Consider the following 20,349-nt stretch of genomic DNA (forward strand, 5'->3'; position numbering starts at 1 on the left):
GGCTGTGAAAGGAATGATATGGCATGTCTCAATTTTCAGTTTGTAAAAAAGTTAGTCGAATGCCGAAGCGTATTACAAGGAGCCACCACTTTTGTGACGAAAAACGGCATTGCAACACTCCGAATCATGTGTCTGCGTAGAGCTTGTAGTGAGCTTAATACACAGGCTTACAGTGGGATGGTGTTAGTGTTTCAGAGTGATAGAACATACAGTATATCTTAAATTAACTCCAGAGTCAAAACAACATGCACTACAGTGCAAAACTACTATACACTGAGTGTACAAAACATTGAAGTGCCTTTGAACAGGGTATGATAGTTGGTGCCAGGCGCACCAGTTTGAGTGTGTCAAGAACTGCAACGCTGCTGGGTCAAGAATGGTCCACCACCAAAATAACATCCATCCAACTTGAAACAACTGTGGGAAGCATTGGAGTCAACTTGGGCCAGCATCCTTGTAAAACGTTTTCCACACCTTGTAGTGTTATGTTTTGTACACTCAGTATTCACATTTGTGTTTTCTTAGGTAATTCCATGCAAATTATGCCTGATTTAAGCTATTAAACTGGAACATAAGTGTAGTAAAACAAGCCTAGAGACACAGTCATATCCACTTAACTTGTACAAGCTCCTCAACTTGATAATTTGCAGCATTCATTTGAAGGCAAATACTTATAGTAACTTTTTCAATGTTGGAGATCTTCAGGGAGTTGATGGATGGCGCTCTGTATTCCCTGAGATGAGTTGTGGTGTCGCTGTCTCTGCAGCAGTCACAAAGACAGACCTGTTGACAATGCTCACACATCAATGAGATGGTGAATCATCAATTATCGAATATCGGACACCAAGCACACTCATCACGATAGACGTGCCTAAACACACTTATACAGGCATGCACACACATACACACACACACACAAAAATACCTATACATGCATAAAGACAATTATTTTATGTTTCACTGAAAGTGTGTGTCACAGGTCAGAGGAAGTAGCGTCTAAAGAAGTGTGTGGGTTGAGAGTGTGTGGGTTCTCCTATCTGCGCCCTCACCGTGTGTGTGTGGTATTAAAGTGTTGTCTTGGTCTTTGCTGTACTGATAAAGGCTGGGTTTTCCCTACTGCCCTCTCCTGGTCTCCATGGCGATTGATGGTGATTGTGTTTCCTCTTTGTCCTTTTCCGGCAGTGGCACTCATTCTCTTTCTCTATGTGTCTCACTCTCTCTCGCTGCGTGTCTCTGTTTGTGTGTGTCTCTCTCCTCTCTCTCTCTGTTCAAATTCTGTTTCTTTTATACCCCCTCTGACCTCTTCCCTCCGTCCATCTTTTCAGGACAGGTTTTCATATCCATGTGAGCCTTCTTGGCTAAACAACCTGTTTTTCTCTTTTCTTCCCTTCATTTCGTGGCTGTGTTAGTGCGGTGTCTGAGGCAGATCAGTGTTTTCTGGGTTATGAGTCTGTTCCAAGCCTCCCTCTCTCTCTCTGTTTAAATGGCGTCTCCAACTGAATCCACATAATTAATGTATTTCTCCATAAAGAAATGGTAATTAAAGTAATGAGATTTTCAGAGTCAAATGTAGCATGCCAAGGAAGGAGAGGAGCACGTTGCTCTAGTGTGTGTGTGTGTGTGTCTGTGTCACTCTCTCTCTCTCTCTCTCTCTCTCTCTCTCTCTCTCTCTCTCTCTCTCTCTCCCTGTCTCTTTCCCTCTCTCTCTCTCTCTCTCTCTCTCCCTCTCCCTGTCTCTTTCCCTCTCTCTCTCTCTCTCTCTCTCTCTCTCTCTCCCTGTCTCTTTCCCCCTCTCTCTCTCTCTCTCTCTCTCTGTCGCTCTCTCTCTCTATCTATCTATCTATCTATCTCTCTCTCTCTCTCTCTCTCTCTCTCTCTCTTTCCCTCTTTCTCTCTCTCTCTCTCTCTCTCTCTCTCTCTCTCTCTCTCTCTCTATCCCTCTCGTATTCTGTCCTCGTGTCTCTACTTTAGTTTACTCATCACATGATTAGCTATAGGATCACCAGTCGTGTAATTATGTACGTAGCAGTTTGATATTTAATTAGAATGGTATGAGTATCCAGTGTAATTGGTGCTGTGTGATTACCTGTTAACAATGTAAACACTTATGTCTAAGAGCCCGTGGCCGCCCCTCTCCAACCAACGTCAGACAACCCACCCACTCACACATTAAGTACATTAACCCTGACACATTCAGCACATACACATTATATACACACACAAACAAACACACATACATACCTATGTCTTTCACCCACCCACAAATACACATATATTATCGACCCACACATACACACAACTTCGATGTACACACCAAGTTTCAATGTCATGGGCACAAGTACAGTGAAATGCCTTTCTTGAAAGCTCCAAACCCAACAATGCAGTAATCAATGTCAATGTAGCACTAAAAATATCATAAGGTAGAACCAGAACACACAAGACATTTTAAATAAGAAATAAGGGTCAGTTCCAGTACAATATTTACAATGTGCAGGGATACTGCAATGATAGAGGTAGATATGTATGTATAGGGGTAAGGTGACTAGGCATCAGGATATATGAAAAACAGAGTAGCAGCAGCATAAAGTATGATTGTATGTGAGTGTGTGTATTTGTGTGTAGAGTCAGTATAAATATGTGTGCATGTTATGTGTGTTGGAGTGTCATTGTGAGTGTGTAGAGTCCGTATAAATATGTGTGCATGTTATGTGTGTTGGAGTGTCATTGTGAGTGTGTAGAGTCAGTATAAATATGTGTGCATGTTATGTGTGTGTCATTGTGAGTGTGTAGAGTCAGTATAAATATGTGTGCATGTTATGTGTGTTGGAGTGTCATTGTGAGTGTGTAGAGTCAGTATAAATATGTGTCCATGTTATGTGTGTTGGAGTGACAGTGCAAAAATCTAAATAAAATACAAGGGTCAACTCAGATAGTCCGTGTGGCCATTCTGTTAGCTATTTAGCAGTCTTATGGTTTGGGGATAGAAGCTGTTCAGGAGCCTGTTGGTGTCAGACTTGATGGACCGGGACCGCTTGTCATGCTGATGCAGAAAGAACAGATTATGGCATGGGTGGCAGGAGTCTGACTATCTTCCGGGCCTTCCTTTCACGCCGCCTGATCAAGAGATCCTGGATGGCAGGGAGCTTGGCCCCAGTGATGTACTGGGCTGTCCACACTACCCTCTGTAGCGCCATACAATCATGGTCAGTGCTGTTGCCATACCAAGCAGTGATGCAGCCAGTCAAGATACTCACAGTGGTGCAGCTGTAGAACTTTTTAGAAGATTTGAAGGCCCATGTCAAATCTTTTCAACTTCATGACTGTGCTGTGTGAGTGGACCATTTTAAGGCCTTCGTGATTTGGACACCTAGGAACTTAAATGAATGGTGTTAGCAAGTTTTTTCCAGTGTTAGGCTACCGTGTACCCATTGTACATAAGCGTGATGAGAAGAGGTGATGATGATTGAACCATACTATACTCCTAGTAGTAAGACTCTGATGTTACTGCATCAATAGCAACATCAGCTTGGAGTTATGCAACTCCACAAACACAGCCAGACAGAACCAAAGCAATGCTCCCAAACAGCAGCGAGAGAGAGAGAGAGAGAGAGAGAGAGAGAGAGAGAGAGAGAGAGAGAGAGAGAGAGAGAGAGAGAGAGAGAGAGAGAGAGAGAGAAGAGAGAGAGAGAGAGAGAGAGAGAGAGAGAGAGAGAGAGAGAGAGAGAGAGAGAGAGAGAGAGAGAGAGAGAGAGAGAGAGAGAGAGAGAGAGAGAGACTCAGTGAGCACAGTCTGGCTATAGAGACCGGTCATCACAGACAAACCTGGCTGCCCAGAGAGGACAGGCTGTGCTCACTCTGCTCCAGGTGAGAGGTAGAGACAGAGCTGCATTTCCTATTACACTGTGACAAATACTCAGACCTAAGAGAATATTTCTTTCCCAAAATTATAATTCAATACAAAGAATTTGAAACTATAAAAGATGAAGAAAAAATCAAATATTTATTGGGTGAAAAGCCAAAATGTGCAGTTTTGGCAGCCAAATATGTGTCCTCCTGCCACAACCTGAGGGACAGCCAGTGAAAAGTGCAAAGTAATGTTGATAATATTTCCCATTTAGCTTAGTTTTGTTTTGTCTTTCATACCAGGTCATGTGTCTTCTCAAGTCATATTGACACTGGTCTACTACTGTTGCTTTAATGTATTGTTGTTCTGATTAATATTGTTGTTGTAGTTGTTGTTAATGGTAATCCCATGTCCACTACTACTATTATTATTGCTGTTGGTCCCACCATTTATTTATATATAAATATATATATTTTGTATATATATACATATATATTTTATTTTTATTTTTCGATATGTATACTTTGACAATGTAAGTAATAATGAACTTGCCATGTCAATAAAGTCAATTGAATTGAATTGAATTGAGAGAGAGAGAGAGTCAGAGAGAGAGAGAGAGAGAGAGAGAGAGAGAGAGAGAGAGAGACAGAGAGAGAGACAGAGAGAGAGAGACAGACAGAGAGACAAGAGGAAGCGATTGAGAAGTACAGAAAGAGAGAGAGGGGGGGGTTGGTAATAAAGCTAAAGATGTAAGGGACCCACTGAGGACAGTCTGAGGAGCAGACGTTAATGAAGGACTCAGGCTAACGAACTGCCCTGAGTAAAAACCCAGCACAGCACCACTCCACACACACAGCAATATAATTAGTCCTCGGTTTGTGTGTATGTGTGTATCTCGTTTTTACTCTCTCATAACTTGCTTAGAAGTTGTTCCAAACGTAAAATGTCAAAGTGTTTAAGGTTAAGTTCAGGCATTAACACTGAATGGTTAAGGTAAGCGTTAAGGTTTGGGATAGGCTTGAAACAAAATATAAAAACAACTTTCATACGCTGGATTCAAACGTTAAACCTTTGGAATCAGAGACAGATGCTTACGCCCGTCTGCCATCCCCGCCCACACCACACTAGCAACATCTAAACCTACATGAAGGTAACAGTGTTCAGTGTTGCCCCTAGTGGCCAGTTTCCACATCATTTCCCAAAGTCCTCAGACATGGATGGACGTCCAATACTGACTTGTATCACGGGTGACCTGTCTGTGTAGTGAGCTAGTAGGTACATTCATAGAGCCGTCATTACTGCAATCCAAACTCTGAAGAACACACACCTGCACACCTACACACACAGACACACTGTCTCTGTGTCTTTAAAATGGTAAGTGGTGTACATACATGATCTCTCCTTGAAGAGCTGAACCCATCTCTCCCAAAACACACAAAGGCTTTTAACAGCAATAAAGTGTTCCGTGTTCTCCTGGTTCCCCAGGGAAAACGCTTCCACATTCTGCCAGCCAGCCATCCAGCCAGCCAGCCAGCTGCCCTGACATCCACCGTCTGGACGATTAGCATCATTAGAACATCAGCTCTACTACTCAATGAGACACACACACACACACACACACACACACACACACACACACACACACACACACACACACACACACACACACACACACACACACACACACACACACACACACACAGAGAGAGAGAGAGAGAGAGCGAGAGAGAGAGAGAGACTCATTGTGATGACTCTTCACACACTCTTCTCTCTATCTTTCTCTCATAATCTCTCTCTATCTGTCTCTCTCTTTCTCTCTCTCATACTTGATGAGACACTCATCCCATGATGTCTGTTCAAACACGAAACACCATTCACTGGTGTCATGTCTCTGTCAAATCACTGACTAATTTATTAGTGTATAAGTAGGCCAAGCAAATTGCATGTCGATTCTATGGCCAATAGAGAGTAATATTGCTCTTTATTGAAAGATAACGGAGAATAAGGGAAGAAAGGAGATGAAGGAGGAGTGGAACATAGTTGAGATTCATAGGAGGAGAGAGGGAAGAGAGGAGAGAGAGAGGGAGGGAAGAGAGAGAGAGATCTAGTGTACGTGTTGTCTTTGCTTTGGCAACAAGAGATGTGCTTTGCTGTCACTCCACCGAAGTCCATTAGTTCATTTTGAATGTGACATGACCACCAACGCTGCACCATCCCTTCCTGCTAGTCTGTTTTCTGGTTGCAGGATCCAGACTATGTCAACGCTTAATTGCTTTTAGAAGGTTCTGGTTTAGTGTCAGGGAGAGTTAAGACAACAGAGTATTTGAGGAAGCTGACTTCATGTGCTGCTGGAGGACTGTATGTACTTTTAGGAGTTTTCTACTTCAGAGAAGCTCACAAACTTTCTCTCTCTCTCTATCTCGATCCCTGCCTCTCCCTCCCTCAGTCTATACTCTTATGAACAGGGCCTATGACTTTACCGAAGCAAGGTTCTGTAGTAGTAAGGTGGTGTTGACAATGGCATGGTATTCTAGTGTTAGAGTGTAATATCTAACATGTCTGAACTATGTGTTTCTTCATTCCAGCTCCTCTGACTGACAAGCCACCAAAGATCCTTTATCCTTCTGAGAACAAGATCAGCAACATGGAGCTACAGCTAGGTAAGAGCTTGGGCTGTATTACCTTTTTATTATCTGTAGGAGCTGTGTGTGTGTGCGTGTGTGTGCCTGTATTTGCTGTCAGGTGTGTGATGTGGCTACTAATCTGAACAGGTTTGTTTCAGTACGCTATGGACTGTGAGCTTCACCAAACCTCTCCTTTTCTCTCTATCTGTGGTCCTGCTGTGTTTTCCTCTATAATCTCTGAATCTCTCTTTCTCTCCTCTGTGGTGCTGTATACTAGAGTTGTGGCTGTGTGTACTCCAGAGAGAGAGAAAGAGACCCAGAACAAGAACTGCATCGCTACACGTCTGAGAAAGCGATGACTTCACACATCCTCTCAGTCTATAACTTCCCTTTCTCAGACAGATTGATGATGACAGTTTTACCTCTGGAAGAAGAACACTGACACTGTAACAACAACAAAATCTGTGTATGCAAATGGTGTTTACAAATGGTGCTTATGCTAATGTCCCGGTTCTGTTTCCTCAACAATGACATCTCCATATGGTGCCAGTGTTGTGTAGCGTGGTCGTCCACACGGAGAGGAGGTGGCTTACACTACCGCTGTTTGTCTTTGTTGGCAGGGGTCACGGTGGGCGAGGTGTGTGTGTGTGACAGCATATTGCCTGAGTTCTGGGCACAGTCAGATGTCCACATGGTGCTTGCTGCTGTCTGAATGGCTAAACAGCTTCCCTTTGTCTGTCAGGGTGAAAGGCATCGGACGGCAGGCAGATACAGTGTGTCTGTGTCTGTGTGTTGCTCTACAGAGTGCTTTGCAGAGACAATGCCACTCCTGTCTTTGGTGTTTTGTTGTTGTTAGGGAGACAGGTGGGTTATTTAAGCAATAAGGCCCAAGGTGGTGTGGCATATGGCCAATATACCAAAAACACCCGAGGTGCCTTATTGTTGGTATAAACTAGGTACCAATGTCATTAGAGCAGTAAAAATAAATGTGTTGTCATACCCATGGTATATGGTCTGATATACCACGGCTTTCAGCCAACATGTCTGACCAAGGGTGAATAGACTACCTTTAATGGACTGACATACATGCAAGCCAGTACACACACACAAACAAACACACACACACAAGTATACCCGGGTGTGTGGGTGCGTGTATATGTGTGTATGGTGTTGTCCACAGGGCTCCCAGCAGAGAGAGGGACGCTCAGAGACACTGAGATAAATATTTTACAGCTTGACTCCATTTTGTTTTTCTCACACACTTCCACAGAGCAGGGATGAAGAAGCCACTCCCTCCAGATGCGCTTCTCTTTTATTTAGTTGTATTTATTTATTCTCCTCTTTCTTAATATTTGTCGAGTCATGCCCCTAGCAGCTTTATGGAGCGATATGGCAGATTTACTGTGGGGAGCCGGCAGCACTGAGGGCGTCCCTGATGGAGAGAGGTAGGAGAGAAAGTGAGAGGGGAGAGTACAAGGGGGGTGGAGATAGAGAGATAAGGAAAAATAGGAGAGAGGGAGAGAGAGAAATCAAAAGAGAAAGGCATAAAAATAGTCATAGAGAGAGAGAAAGGGAGAGAGATAGTGTGGGTAGCCAATATGGAGGCAGGAGGAAGAGAGAAAGGGATGGAAGGAGAGAGGGATGGAAGGAATAAATGAAGGAGGGAAGGAGGGCAGTAAAAGCGGTGGCGTAAGCAGAGGGATAAATCTGCAGCGAGAGAGAGACAGAGAGAGAGATGCCGGGAAACACAGACCGCTTTATCTCCTCTACAAAGCTGCTGGCCAATGCAGCTCTAACCTACCCACAATATAGCTTTAAAGAAACACACTCTCACACACTCATTGTACATAGGTACACACATACATACACGCACACACAGTTTTCCTAGTCAGGGCAAGTATTCCGAAAACCTCTTGGACCCAGTTCTAACCACTATACCTCACAATCTGGAACTGCTGTTATTTTCTATATGGGATGACTTGGCTACTCCTCCATTACAGTCAATGGAGTTGTGATTGTACTGTACATTACTAGCTGTATAATACCCTCCTCCTCCAGAACACCACCTCTACTGCCACCACTACTGTACCTGCAGCAGCAGATATACTGTCTGCCCCCCCCCCCCAGGGTTGAGTTGGTGCAGTCCACATTGCCTTTCAAGGAATATGGGGAATGATTCATGCTGTGACGTCCCTGGAGGAGTGTCCGTCATCCCTGAAGACATTCCGATGGGAAGGGAGTGGGACACACTCTAACACACACACACAACACACACACAACACACACACACCCCACAACACACACACATTCTCTCTCTCTCTCTCTCTCTCTCACACCCTTTGTGATGTTCCCTCAGGGTGATTTGTCATGGATTCGCTATCCCAGAGGAGGGGAGTGAGAGATTCGCACACGCTCACGCAGCAGTCCAACCAGAAGTGCACACACACACACACACACACACACACACACACACACACACACACACACACACACACACACACACACACACACACACACACACACACACACACACACACACACACACACTCCTTGCACCATTTGTAGTGGGAGTGAGTGGGTCACACACACGCTAACGGTGCAGGCCTCTCTAAGCGTGGGATAATTGTAACTGAGGGTTTTACTAGCCCCCAAAGCCAGCAGATGGGAGCACTCTAGTGGAAAGGAATTAGACTCCATTATTTCACAGGCCAGGCTCCATCAACACAGGATAGCAGTCAAGAAGCCTGTATCTGGAAGCACAGTCATACATTTTTCACACATACAAACACACACACTTTGATGATACACACTTTGGCATTCATCAGAAATATACTGACAATCAGAGTTTGCTGACTACCCTGGTTTCCATGGTGCTTTACTGGTGGATTTGTGACAAGCATAGAGGGAGGTTGACACACACACCTCCCTGACACACACACACTGACACATACTCCAGCTTAAAACACTAGAGCTTTGATCTGCTACAGTATGGATTCCCTCAGCACAGCCCCCACCCATCCCCCCACTCTCTCGTTCTCTCCCTCCCTCCCTCCCGTGCTCTCCCTGCTCTCTGTCTATCCGAGCTCCAGAGGCATCAGTGTGATGTAACCAACAGTCTCCCACTGTGCTGCAGTGTCATTCCCCCCCCAGTAGGAGGAGAGCACATATATAGAACAAAAGTGTTGTGTTCAACAACACAACTGCTGTGTGGAGACTGAATGTGCCGTGATGTTCAGTCGGACTATTCAGTGTGATGATGCTACTATCGTACAATACAAGGTATGCAGAGCAGAGCTATGATGATTGTGTGGTATGAAGGAGATATGAAATGACTGGCCCCCTGCTATACCTCTATAAGCCCTCTACCCTTAAGGTGTCCATGTGCTTCCCAGCCGAAACCGTTCAGAAGAGCATACAGTATATTATGACGACGTATTTGTTAGCTTTGGACTTCGGTGAGTTTTTGGGGGGCTGTTCGTGTACACAAAAAAATGTCTGAAGGCAAGCCGAAATTCGGAGCCGAAATCTACGCCCCTTCGTCGGTGATTGGTCAACAGTAGGGATTATTCATTAAAGGGACGACTTGTTTTCATGCAGATTTTTTCATTGAGAAAAACAACACCTAACATCTTAGTCAGATGTAAAATTGCACAGCTAAGATCTCCTTGGCAAAAACGTCAAAATGAATGACAGATTGCTTGAGTTGTCTTAGATTATTTCTGACCTTTTTGAGGAAGTGTACACTATATCGTCTACGGCGTCTGAAAATGGACAAACAGTACTATTGAGCTTTTCTTCCTCATTTTACAAGCAAAGGTCTTTTAAGGGAGTATAGGATCACACTCGTTCGGTTCTCCTAGCCGACTTCGGCAAGCCGTCAGCCGAACTGAAGCATGCTGATGCCTTTACAATTCACACTGTTAAAAAAATGTTATCTTTCCTGCCGTCTCTCTCAGCCTTCTACCCACATTTGCTTTATGGTTTCAAACGCACGCACGCACACGCGCACACACACACACACACACACACACACACACAAACACACACACACATACCTTTCTGTGACACCTGACATGCCATGTTTCCGTGATAGCTGAAATTGGCTAGCTGCTGTGTCAGCCAGGTTTCTCAAGATCCACTGTGAAATTTGACGTCCGTCCAGGTAAGCAGAACATCAGGAGATTACTTCAAAACCGGTCATTATGGGCAACGGTGTGCGCTATTACCATCAAGTAGGCTTTTGCTAGGGCATTGTGGACGGGGATGGTGGATGGCCGTAAGCCGCGAGCTCCGGCTAGGCACTTGTTTAAAAAAAGAAATACATGTAAACCCTATCCCTTACCTTAAATATGCACTTTTTTTCATGACCCAAAATATTGTATTTTCAGCTGTTTGAAGCTGGTGTAGTAAACCGAAAGTAAAAGACGCAAAAATGAAACTTGAGAACGGGAAGCACAGAAATAGCGCACATAGAACAGATCTACTGCTTCTTAGACTTGCCCAGAAAGTTACATATTGCAGCTTTAACTCTTCGGCATTAATGCCTAAAGTTAACCTTCCGAAATTTGACGTTAATAATGGACAAACGTCAGATTCTCCAGTGAGACTGTGAGAGCTTGTTGGCTGAAGGCTGTTGAAGGTCAGGGTTCGAGTCACACGCTAAATTACTCTTTCTCTCTCTCTGCCTCGCCATTTGTATGTTTTCAGCTCAGGCACTACTTTCATCCACTCTAGTTTATGTTGTCCTTTGTACACGCTTGACTTGAGAAGGGAGTGTGAGTCTATTTGTGTGTGTATGTGTGTGCATGCATGTGTTTGTTGCATCTGTCAGAGGGAGAACATGAGAGAATTCACTGTATTCACTATCACACTATGGCCATAGCAGAGAGAGAGAGAGAGAGAGAAGGGTGATGAACTCTCTATTTCAGGGTTCCCCAACATTTTATGTCCAACAAATTAGGCCCGCATGTGGTTTTATTTGGCCCCCCAAGTTTTCTGAGCAAAGATGTTTTCTTTTATTTTTTATTGTTAGACATAAAAAGACTGGAAATCATCTCCAAGTGATTTTAATTATGGAAATCTGTTCCCAAGTATTCCCACTCATAATAGAGAGATAGGTGATCATATACAAATGTAAGCAAGGTTTGAAATGATTATGTTTTAGTCAAACATTATATCTGTTTGGGCTTCTTGCAGTCAATTTACAGTCTACAAATGATTTGTAATTATGTTCCTGCCGCCCGACCATCCGCTCAAGAAAAAATTAGCCCGCGGCTAAATCTAGTTGATGGTCCCTGCTCTAGTCACAGTGCTTCTCTAATGCTATGTAATCCATCAGGGTATTGTGGTTTTTAATTAACTAACTGCATGTATCTATATCTCTGACTCCAGGGCGTTAAGGTTAGAATGCAATTTCACAATTGGCTGTGTCTGGCTAATACATGCTGTTTGTTAGGAGGTTTGTCTCACAATGCATGGAGGGCTCCATTGTAAAGGAGAAGGGTTGTGATTAGGGCTGTTGGGGTGACCGTATTATCACCACACCAGCGATCACCAGTCATGAAGGCAGTCAAATTCCACTTGACAGTTTAGTCACGGTAAATAGGCTTCTCCAAGCTCTGATGCTGCTGATGGTCAATAGTAGCCTACCAAACTTGTTAACTGCCTGGTACTCAGCACTCCATCGGCCCTTAAATCACTCTGACGTCAATGCAAATGTAATCAAAAATCTAATCAAACACTTCATGAGAGCCCATGAGCTCATGTTGCTCAACATTTCTATAGGCTATGCAATTGCGCGAGAAAACAGAGTGGTGGCCTCTACTAAAAAGAGGATGATCACATCAGCTTTATATAAGCTAAGCCTACTATATTTACCAACTTTCCTAATATTAAGCACATTGCTTATCTTTACAACAAGAGTATAACCTACCTGGCTGGCATGAAAATGAATCACGGGAAAAGCGTCCTCCATTCGCTATTTAAGTGCATAGATGACGTGTACTTTTTCCCACTGCCCCTTGTTCGAGACAGGTGCATGATAATGGTCCCTTCTAAATCATAACAAATGTCACACATACATGATTTAGTATATGTAATGATAAGATTAAATTAAGAATAGTCTGATGGGTGACAATATTAGCCTATCACTTGTGAATTATATATTATCACTTGTGAATGATGCCCAGCATAAGAAACAATGCCTTTTTTTGCAACTTTTTCTAATCATAGTCGCACACCTCATGTAGCCTAGCGTCACGCCCTGACCTTAGTTATCTTTGTTTTCTTTATTATTTTGGTTAGGTAAGGGTGTGACATGGGGGATGTATGTGTTTCGTCTTGTCTAGGGGTTTTGTATGTTTATGGGGTGTTTACTAGTCTAGGTGTTTGTATGTCTATGGTTGCCTAGATTGGTTCTCAATTAGAGGCAGCTGTTTATCGTTGTCTCTGATTGGGAACCATATTTAGGCAGCCATATTCCGTTGGGTATTTCGTGGGTTATTGTCTATGTATTTGTTGCTTGTGTCTGCACTTTATATATATAGCTTCACGTTCGTTTTGTTGTTTTGATTAGTTTGTTTAAGTGTTCTTCGTTTCGTTATTAATAAATAGAAGAATGTATTCATATCACGCTGCGCCTTGGTCCTCCTCTCTTCCTCCATACAACGAGCGTGACAGAATAACCCACCACAACCGGACCAAGCAGCGTGAAAGGAAGGAACAGCGCTTTGTGGAGCAATGGACTTGGGAGGAAATATTAGACGGCAAGGGACCATGGGAACAGCCGGGTGAATATCGCCGCCCCAAGGCAGAGCTGGAGGCAGCGAAAGCCAAGAGGCGGCATTATGAGGAGCTAGCTCGGCAGCGCGGCTGGAAGCCTGAGAGGCAGCCCCAAAAATTTCTTGGGGGGTGCACACGGGGAGTGTGGCGAGTTCAGGTAGGAGACCTGCGCCAACTTCCCGTGCTTACCGTGAGGAGCTGAAGATGGAACCAGAGCCAGTCGGGGTGGAATTGGAGGTGAGCAAGGGGAGTGAAGCAGAGACGGTGAAGGAATTAATGGGGAAATTGGAGGAGAGTGAAATGAGCGAGTTGCTGTGTTGGTGCATGAGGCACGACATCCGCCCGACGGAGCGTGTCCGGGATTTGATGTTACCTGAGTCAGCTCCGCCTGAGCTGCCCGTCTGTCCAGCGCCGTCTGAGCTGCCCGTCTGTCCAGCGCCGTCTGAGCTGCCCGTCTGTCCAGCGCCGCCTGAGCTGCCCGTCTGTCCAGCGCCGCCTGAGCTGCCCGTCTGTCCAGCGCCGCCTGAGCTGCCCGTCTGTCCAGCGCCGCCTGAGCTGCCCGTCTGTCCAGCGCCGCCTGAGCTGCCCGTCTGTCCTGAGCCGTCAGAGCCGCCCGTCTGTCCTGAGCCGTCAGAGCCGCTAGAGCCGTCCGTCAGTCAGGAGCCGCTAGAGCCGTCCGTCAGTCAGGAGCCGCCAGAGCCGCCCGCCAGTCAGGAGCTGCCAGAGCCGCCCGCCAGTCAGGAGCTGCCAGAGCCGCCCGCCAGTCAGGAGCTGCCAGAGCCGCCCGCCAGTCAGGAGCTGCCAGAGCCGCCAGTCAGGAGCTGCCAGAGCCGCCCGCCAGTCAGGAGCTGCCAGAGCCGCCCGCCAGTCAGGAGCTGCCAGAGCCCCCCGTCAGTCAGGAGCTGCCAGAGCTGCCCGCCAGTCCGGAGCTGCCTTTCAGTCCGGAGCTGCCCGTCAGTCCGGAGCTGCCCCTCAGTCCGGAGCTGCCTTTCAGTCCTGAGTTACCCCTCAGCCCTGTGCTGTCCCTCAGTCCGGAGCTGTCCCTCAGTCCGGAGCTGCCCTTCAGTCCGGAGCTGCCTTTCAGTCCTGAGGTACCCTTCAGTCCTGAGCTGCCTTTCAGTTATTATTTTGGTTAGGTCAGGGTGTGACATGGGGGATGTATGTATTTTGTCTTGTCTAGGGGTTTTGTATGTTTATGGTGGTGTTTACTAGTCTAGGTGTTTGTATGTCTATGGTTGCCTAGATTGGTTCTCAATTAGAGGCAGCTGTTTATCGTTGTCTCTGATTGGGAACCATATTTAGGCAGCCATATTCCGTTGGGTATTTCGTGGGTTATTGTCTATGTATTTGTTGCTTGTGTCTGCACTTTATATATATAGCTTCACGTTCGTTTTGTTGTTTTGATTAGTTTGTTTAAGTGTTCTTCGTTTCGTTATTAATAAATAGAAGAATGTATTCGTATCACGCTGCGCCTTGGTCCTCCTCTCTTCCTCCATACAACGAACGTGACACCTAGCCCATAGGCCTATATGTTTTGATAAGGTTTGTATCACAACTAAAGTGGCCAAATGTTTATCAACATTTTAAGCTAAACATTCTGATCTGCTGCATCGCCCACATTGCATTAAAAAAAAATTGATGCTAGTGGTTGTATTAATTTGGGATCTATCACATCCCACAACTGTCCCAAATTAATTTGGAATATTTATTTCTCACACAGAATAGAATATGACAACTTTTGTACTATGGGGGACAGTAGATTGACATAGGTTAGTGCTTGTGCTGTTTGTTAGGCCTACTCATCTTGTTGGCTGACGAAAAGTAAATGTGGACAGTTCTTCCAATATTTTCAATATGCACCTCGGAATTGGAAAATGATGTGTGCAGTTGCGTCCCCGATGTGTCTGTCTTCACTTGTAGCCTGTGAAAATGGCCCAATCACGTGATGGAGAGCCATGTGAGTGAGAGGTGCTCTGGGAGTGCGCAGCACTCAGGGAGAAGTGCACAATGCAGCACTCCGGGCCAAGGGCACAATGGCCACTGGCTGCAAAAGACATGGATTTTTTAGGGTGCATTACGGCCATACGAAGGGGATGCCATCGTGAAATTCGAGGCATTATCAAGTGCTTGTTAAATTGTGAATGAGAGACTGATGAAGTGTGTACACCCTGCGCAATAAAACACAGCAGAGCTCATGCCTTTCAAGCGACTTTTTTCAAATCATCATTAGTTGCATCATGCAGCCTTACAATGTATTCAAAATCAAAACTTATAGCCCAACGTTTTGTAGAACAACTAAAGTTGCATTCATAGCTCTAAATTAAGCATATAGGAGCACCAGTTTCTTTCTTAATTGCTCAACACAGAATAGCCGCATGTGCGCACTCCCTCAAATTGTTTGCAGAAAATATCCTTTGTATTTTATTCAGCTTTGTTCAATTGTATTCTTCATACTATAAAAGAGTATAACATAATGCCTGGGAATTATAAGTAAATGTTTTCTGCTAAATTAACTAGTGTAGCCCACAGCCATATGTTATAGCTAGATCAGGACCTAACATATGGACAACTCACAGTATGCTATTCTGTTCTTCTGAAATAGACTACATTTTCTTCATATCATGCTTCTTTAGACCTGTCTAAAATAAATCTAAATCTATATAAATGTATTGTTAAGCTGTAGGCTATATTACATGGATTTATTAGACTTTTTAAAATGTAGATGTTCCAAAGTGTCTTGTGTGGAAGCCAGGAGATGCTAAATGTGTTTAATTAACGGTAAATTACAGTGAGACTGACAGTTATTTGCTTGACAATCACCTGCTGACGAAATGTCATTGCCACCACAGCCGTAGTTGTGATCAGTGCAGCTTGTCCTCAGTGAAAACCATATTGGTGAAGGGTTGCGGTCAATTTCATTTCAACTCCATCAATTCAGTACATCGAATTAATGAATTTATGCATTGAGAAATCCTCCTTAAACGTAAATGTAACTTTTGATTGATTTTCTCTTCGATTAACCTCTTCACATGACTGAATTGAAATTGAATTGCCCAGGTCCCATATGGGGTTTAGAAACATTCTGGAGATTTCTGCCTCATCACTCTGTACTGTACCGTTCCGTTCCCACTAAGAAGACCCGGTGGTAAGTAACCCACAGTAAATGCCACGGCAACTGGGGTTGCTGCGAAACAAAGCTAACTGTTTAAGCGTGTGAACATTTGTCATTAATCACTGAGCGTGGAGCCCATAGTAGAGGCCAATGATTAACGAGCTAACAGCATGGCTACACAGACCCTACAGGATGGAGGGAGATGATAAGGAGGGAGGGAGGGATGAGAGAGAGAGAGCGTGAGAGAGGGTGGGAGAAAGGGAGCGATGGAGATATAAAGGGGAGAGGGAGGGGGGGATAGAGAGAGAGAGGGATGGAGGGAGGGAGGGAGAGATATATAAAGGGGAGAGAGAGGGAGGGAGGGAGGGAGGGAGGGAGGGAGGGATATATAAAGGGGGTAGGGAGGGATATATAAAGGGGGTAGGGAGGGATATATAAAGGGGAGAGGGAGGGAGGGAGGGAGGTATATATAAAGGGGGTAGGGAGGGATATATAAAGGGGAGAGGGAGGGAGGGAGGGATATATAAAGGGGATAGGGATGGAGGGATATATAAAAGGGGAGGGAGGGATATATAAAGGGGATAGGGATGGAGGGATATATAAAGGGGAGAGGGAGGGATGGAGGGATATATAAAGGGGGTAGGGAGGGATATATAAAGGGGAGAGGGAGGGAGGGAGGGATATATAAAGGGGATAGGGATGGAGGGATATATAAAAGGGGAGGGAGGGATATATAAAGGGGATAGGGATGGAGGGATATATAAAGGGGAGAGGGAGGGATGGAGGGATATATAAAGGGGAGAGGGAGGGAGGGAGGGATATATAAAGGGGATAGGGATGGAGGGATATATAAAAGGGATAGGGATGGAGGGAGGGATATATAAAGGGGAGAGAGAGGGAGGGAGGGAGGGATATATAAAGGGGATAGGGATGGAGGGATATATAAAGGGGAGAGGGAGGGAGGGAGGGATATATAAAGGGGAGAGATAGGGAGGGAGGGAGGGATATATAAAGGGGAGAGAGAGGGAGGGAGGGAGGGATATATAAAGGGGATAGGGAGGGAGGGAGGGATATATAGAGGGGCTAGGGAGGGAGGGAGGGATATATAAAGGGGATAGGGATGGAGGGATATATAAAAGGGGAGGGAGGGATAGGAAGGAGATGGACAGTACATGTAACAGCCATAATATGTGAAGTGCACCCACACATTCTGTTCCTTTCCATTCATGGCTGATGGAATTACTGCTATAATGGCCAGGTAATTATTCTGTAGGACATTTGACTTTACCTTACAAAAGAATTATGTATTCAGGCGTGCGTGCGCGCGTGTGTGTGTGTGTGTGCGTGTGCGTGTCTGTTTCAAGTTTTATTAGTCATATGTACAGGATTCACACGGTCCAATGAAATGCTTACTTGCAGGCTCCTCCTCAACAATGCAGCGACAATAAGAAGTAATAAAAGCATGTGTGTGCATCAATTTCAGCATTGTCTTTTAAAAAGGCCATTATTATGTATTCATGGTGCTTTTTAGGGTAGAACTTGGTTAAACTACACTCCATCAAAAGCAGCAATATGGTATATGTATATGTTAACCCAGTTAGATAGACTATGTTGTTTGTTAAAGCCTAAACACAGGCTTGTTTAGTACAGGGTTTTCTATTCATTCCATTATTCCCACTAAATGGAGGCAGATCTTTATAGGGATGTGATTGGTAATGGTCCCACTTACCAAAGCCCTGGTTCATTGACACTGTCAGAGAAGCAACTATGTTTACTGGCGGATTGATAACGCTCGGCTAAGCTAGGAAAAGTGAAACACTTCATCAGACTTCTCTAGCTTTTTAAAAAATTCTCTCTCTTGAGATGCTCCTGTTTTCACCCTTGTCTTTCTCTGTCTTGTGTTCTCTCTCTCTCTCGCTCTTCTGAATGAAGCCTGTCCCTTGCTCACCATTGGGAGAGGATTACCTCACTTGCTTTGGCAATGTTAACACATGTTTCCCATGCCAATAAAGCCCCTTGAATTGAATTGAATTGAATTGAATTGAGTGAGTGAGTGATGGGGTGATGGGGACAGGGAAATGAGCCCTGGGTGAACCTGTCAGAGTAAAGAGCATCTGAAAGACCCTGTCGCTCCTCACACACACACCACAGGAGGTTGGTGGCACCTTAATTGGGGAGGACGGGCTCATGGTAATGACGAGTGGAATAGGTGGAATGGTATCAAACAGATGGTTCTACGTGGCTGATGCCATTCCATTTGCACCTTCTGGCCATTGTTATGAGCCGTCCTCCCCTCATCAGCCTCCTGTGACACACCCACTCTCCAGAAGGAAATGGCTCATAAGTAGACCACTTCAGGTGTGTGGTTAGAAGGGCCTTATTGCCAACCATATGTCTGGGGAGAGGGAAGGAGGAAGGGGAAGATGGTTAGGATAGAGGGTTAGGATTAGTGGAAGTTGTCAGAAGACCCCTTCTGTTCCCTTACGAAATGATTGTGTTGAGAATGATGCATTGGACTTACACTGTATAGCGATTTCACGGGGAAAGAGCGAGAGGGAGAGAGAAAGAGATGGGAGAGAGAGGGGGAAGAGAGACGGGAAAGAGAGAGGGGGGTGTTGGAAGATAAGGTATGCAGAGTAATAGAGAGAAAGGTGAAATGGGGGAGAACGGAGATTGAGGATGAGAAAGGGGGAAAGAGAGGACGAGTGCGAGAAAAACAGATACAGGGGTAGAGTGAGAGGTGGAAGGAGACAGGGAGGGATTGGGGGACAGATGGAATGACATGCGTGAACAGCAAAGTGAGCTGGGGAAAAGGCTGCTTTGCCATTCACTTTGAAGCCTGCTCCACTTCTGTCTGTCTTGCATAACAGAACCAAGGAAAACAAGGCAAGAAGAGAGAGGAGGGGAGGAGGGAGAAGAGAGAGGAGGGGAGGAGGGAGAAGAGAGAGGAGGGGAGGAGGGAGAAGAGAGAGGAGGGGAGGAGAGAGAAGAGAGAGGAGGGGAGGAGGGAGAAGAGAGAGGATGGGGGGAGGGAGAGGAGAGAGGAGGGGAGGAGAGAGAAGAGAGAGGAGGGGAGGAGGGAGAAAAGAGAGGGCGCCGAGAGACAGGAAGACACATCCAATTCAGAGCTTCTGATGCTGATGCCGCTCTCCCATTGGCTAGATGAGGATTTGGGGATTGTCACCAGAATCTGGGTTGTGATTGGCTAAAAGTGTTCAGTGCAAGGTCAAATGAGGTTTAGGACTTTAGATTACTCAGAGGGAAAGAGAGAGAGGGAGAGGGAGACATGAAGACATGAGACATGAAGAAAGGGTGATAGAAAGAGAGAAAGCAGGGCTATTAGTGAGAGAGTTAAAGATGAAGGTGTGTGTGTGCATGGTACAGTGTCATAGTAAGGAGTATGTTCATGGCATATATATATATATTGCACCCAAAAGATTCCTTTATTATCTCTCCTCTCTCCTGCATAGGAAACAGGCAAAGCACACACACACACACGCACCCACACACACACACACACACTCGGATCCTCCTTAATTGCCATCTGCAATCTGCGTGCTGTACACAATCAGTAATTTGTGCAGAAGCGCGGTACGGGGTAAATTACTGAGGCTCATTTACATGTGTGTTAATGGACTTCCTTACTTACTGGAGAAGACTGCTTTCTCTCGCATTCTCTCTTTCACACTCTCACTCACTCACTCACTCACTCACTCACTCACTCACACACTCACACACTCACACACTCACACACTCACACACACACACACTGCCTGTCTCTTTCTCTGTGTGTATGGGTCCAAGGAAAAATAAGTAAAAGAGAGAGAGAACAACGTATGGTGGTGAATTTATCAGTGGCCAATGCTGCCCGGCGTCAAAGCTAGCTAGCCAGACCGACCGTAGTGTTAGCCATGTCTTCAATCTCCAGAGCTTAGTACACCAAGTCATGTGGATCCTGTCAGACTCTTCTCTTAACTCACTGTAGAGAT

General features: G+C 45.2%; 1 protein-coding gene across 1 annotated transcript in view; it reads left to right on the plus strand.

Annotated features, from left to right (window-relative positions):
* The window catches only part of LOC120063915 (interleukin-1 receptor accessory protein-like 1), a 179,693-nt gene that overhangs the window by 75,331 nt on the left and 84,013 nt on the right, over positions 1–20,349 (plus strand). Inside the window, exon 5 of the mRNA XM_039014228.1 lies at positions 6,430–6,504. Within this exon, the coding sequence (XP_038870156.1) occupies positions 6,430–6,504 (75 nt within the window). The remainder of the gene's footprint in view (positions 1–6,429; positions 6,505–20,349) is intronic.

Source organism: Salvelinus namaycush, chromosome 19, assembly GCF_016432855.1.
Source record: "Salvelinus namaycush isolate Seneca chromosome 19, SaNama_1.0, whole genome shotgun sequence".
Classification (NCBI taxonomy): Eukaryota; Metazoa; Chordata; class Actinopteri; order Salmoniformes; family Salmonidae; genus Salvelinus; species Salvelinus namaycush.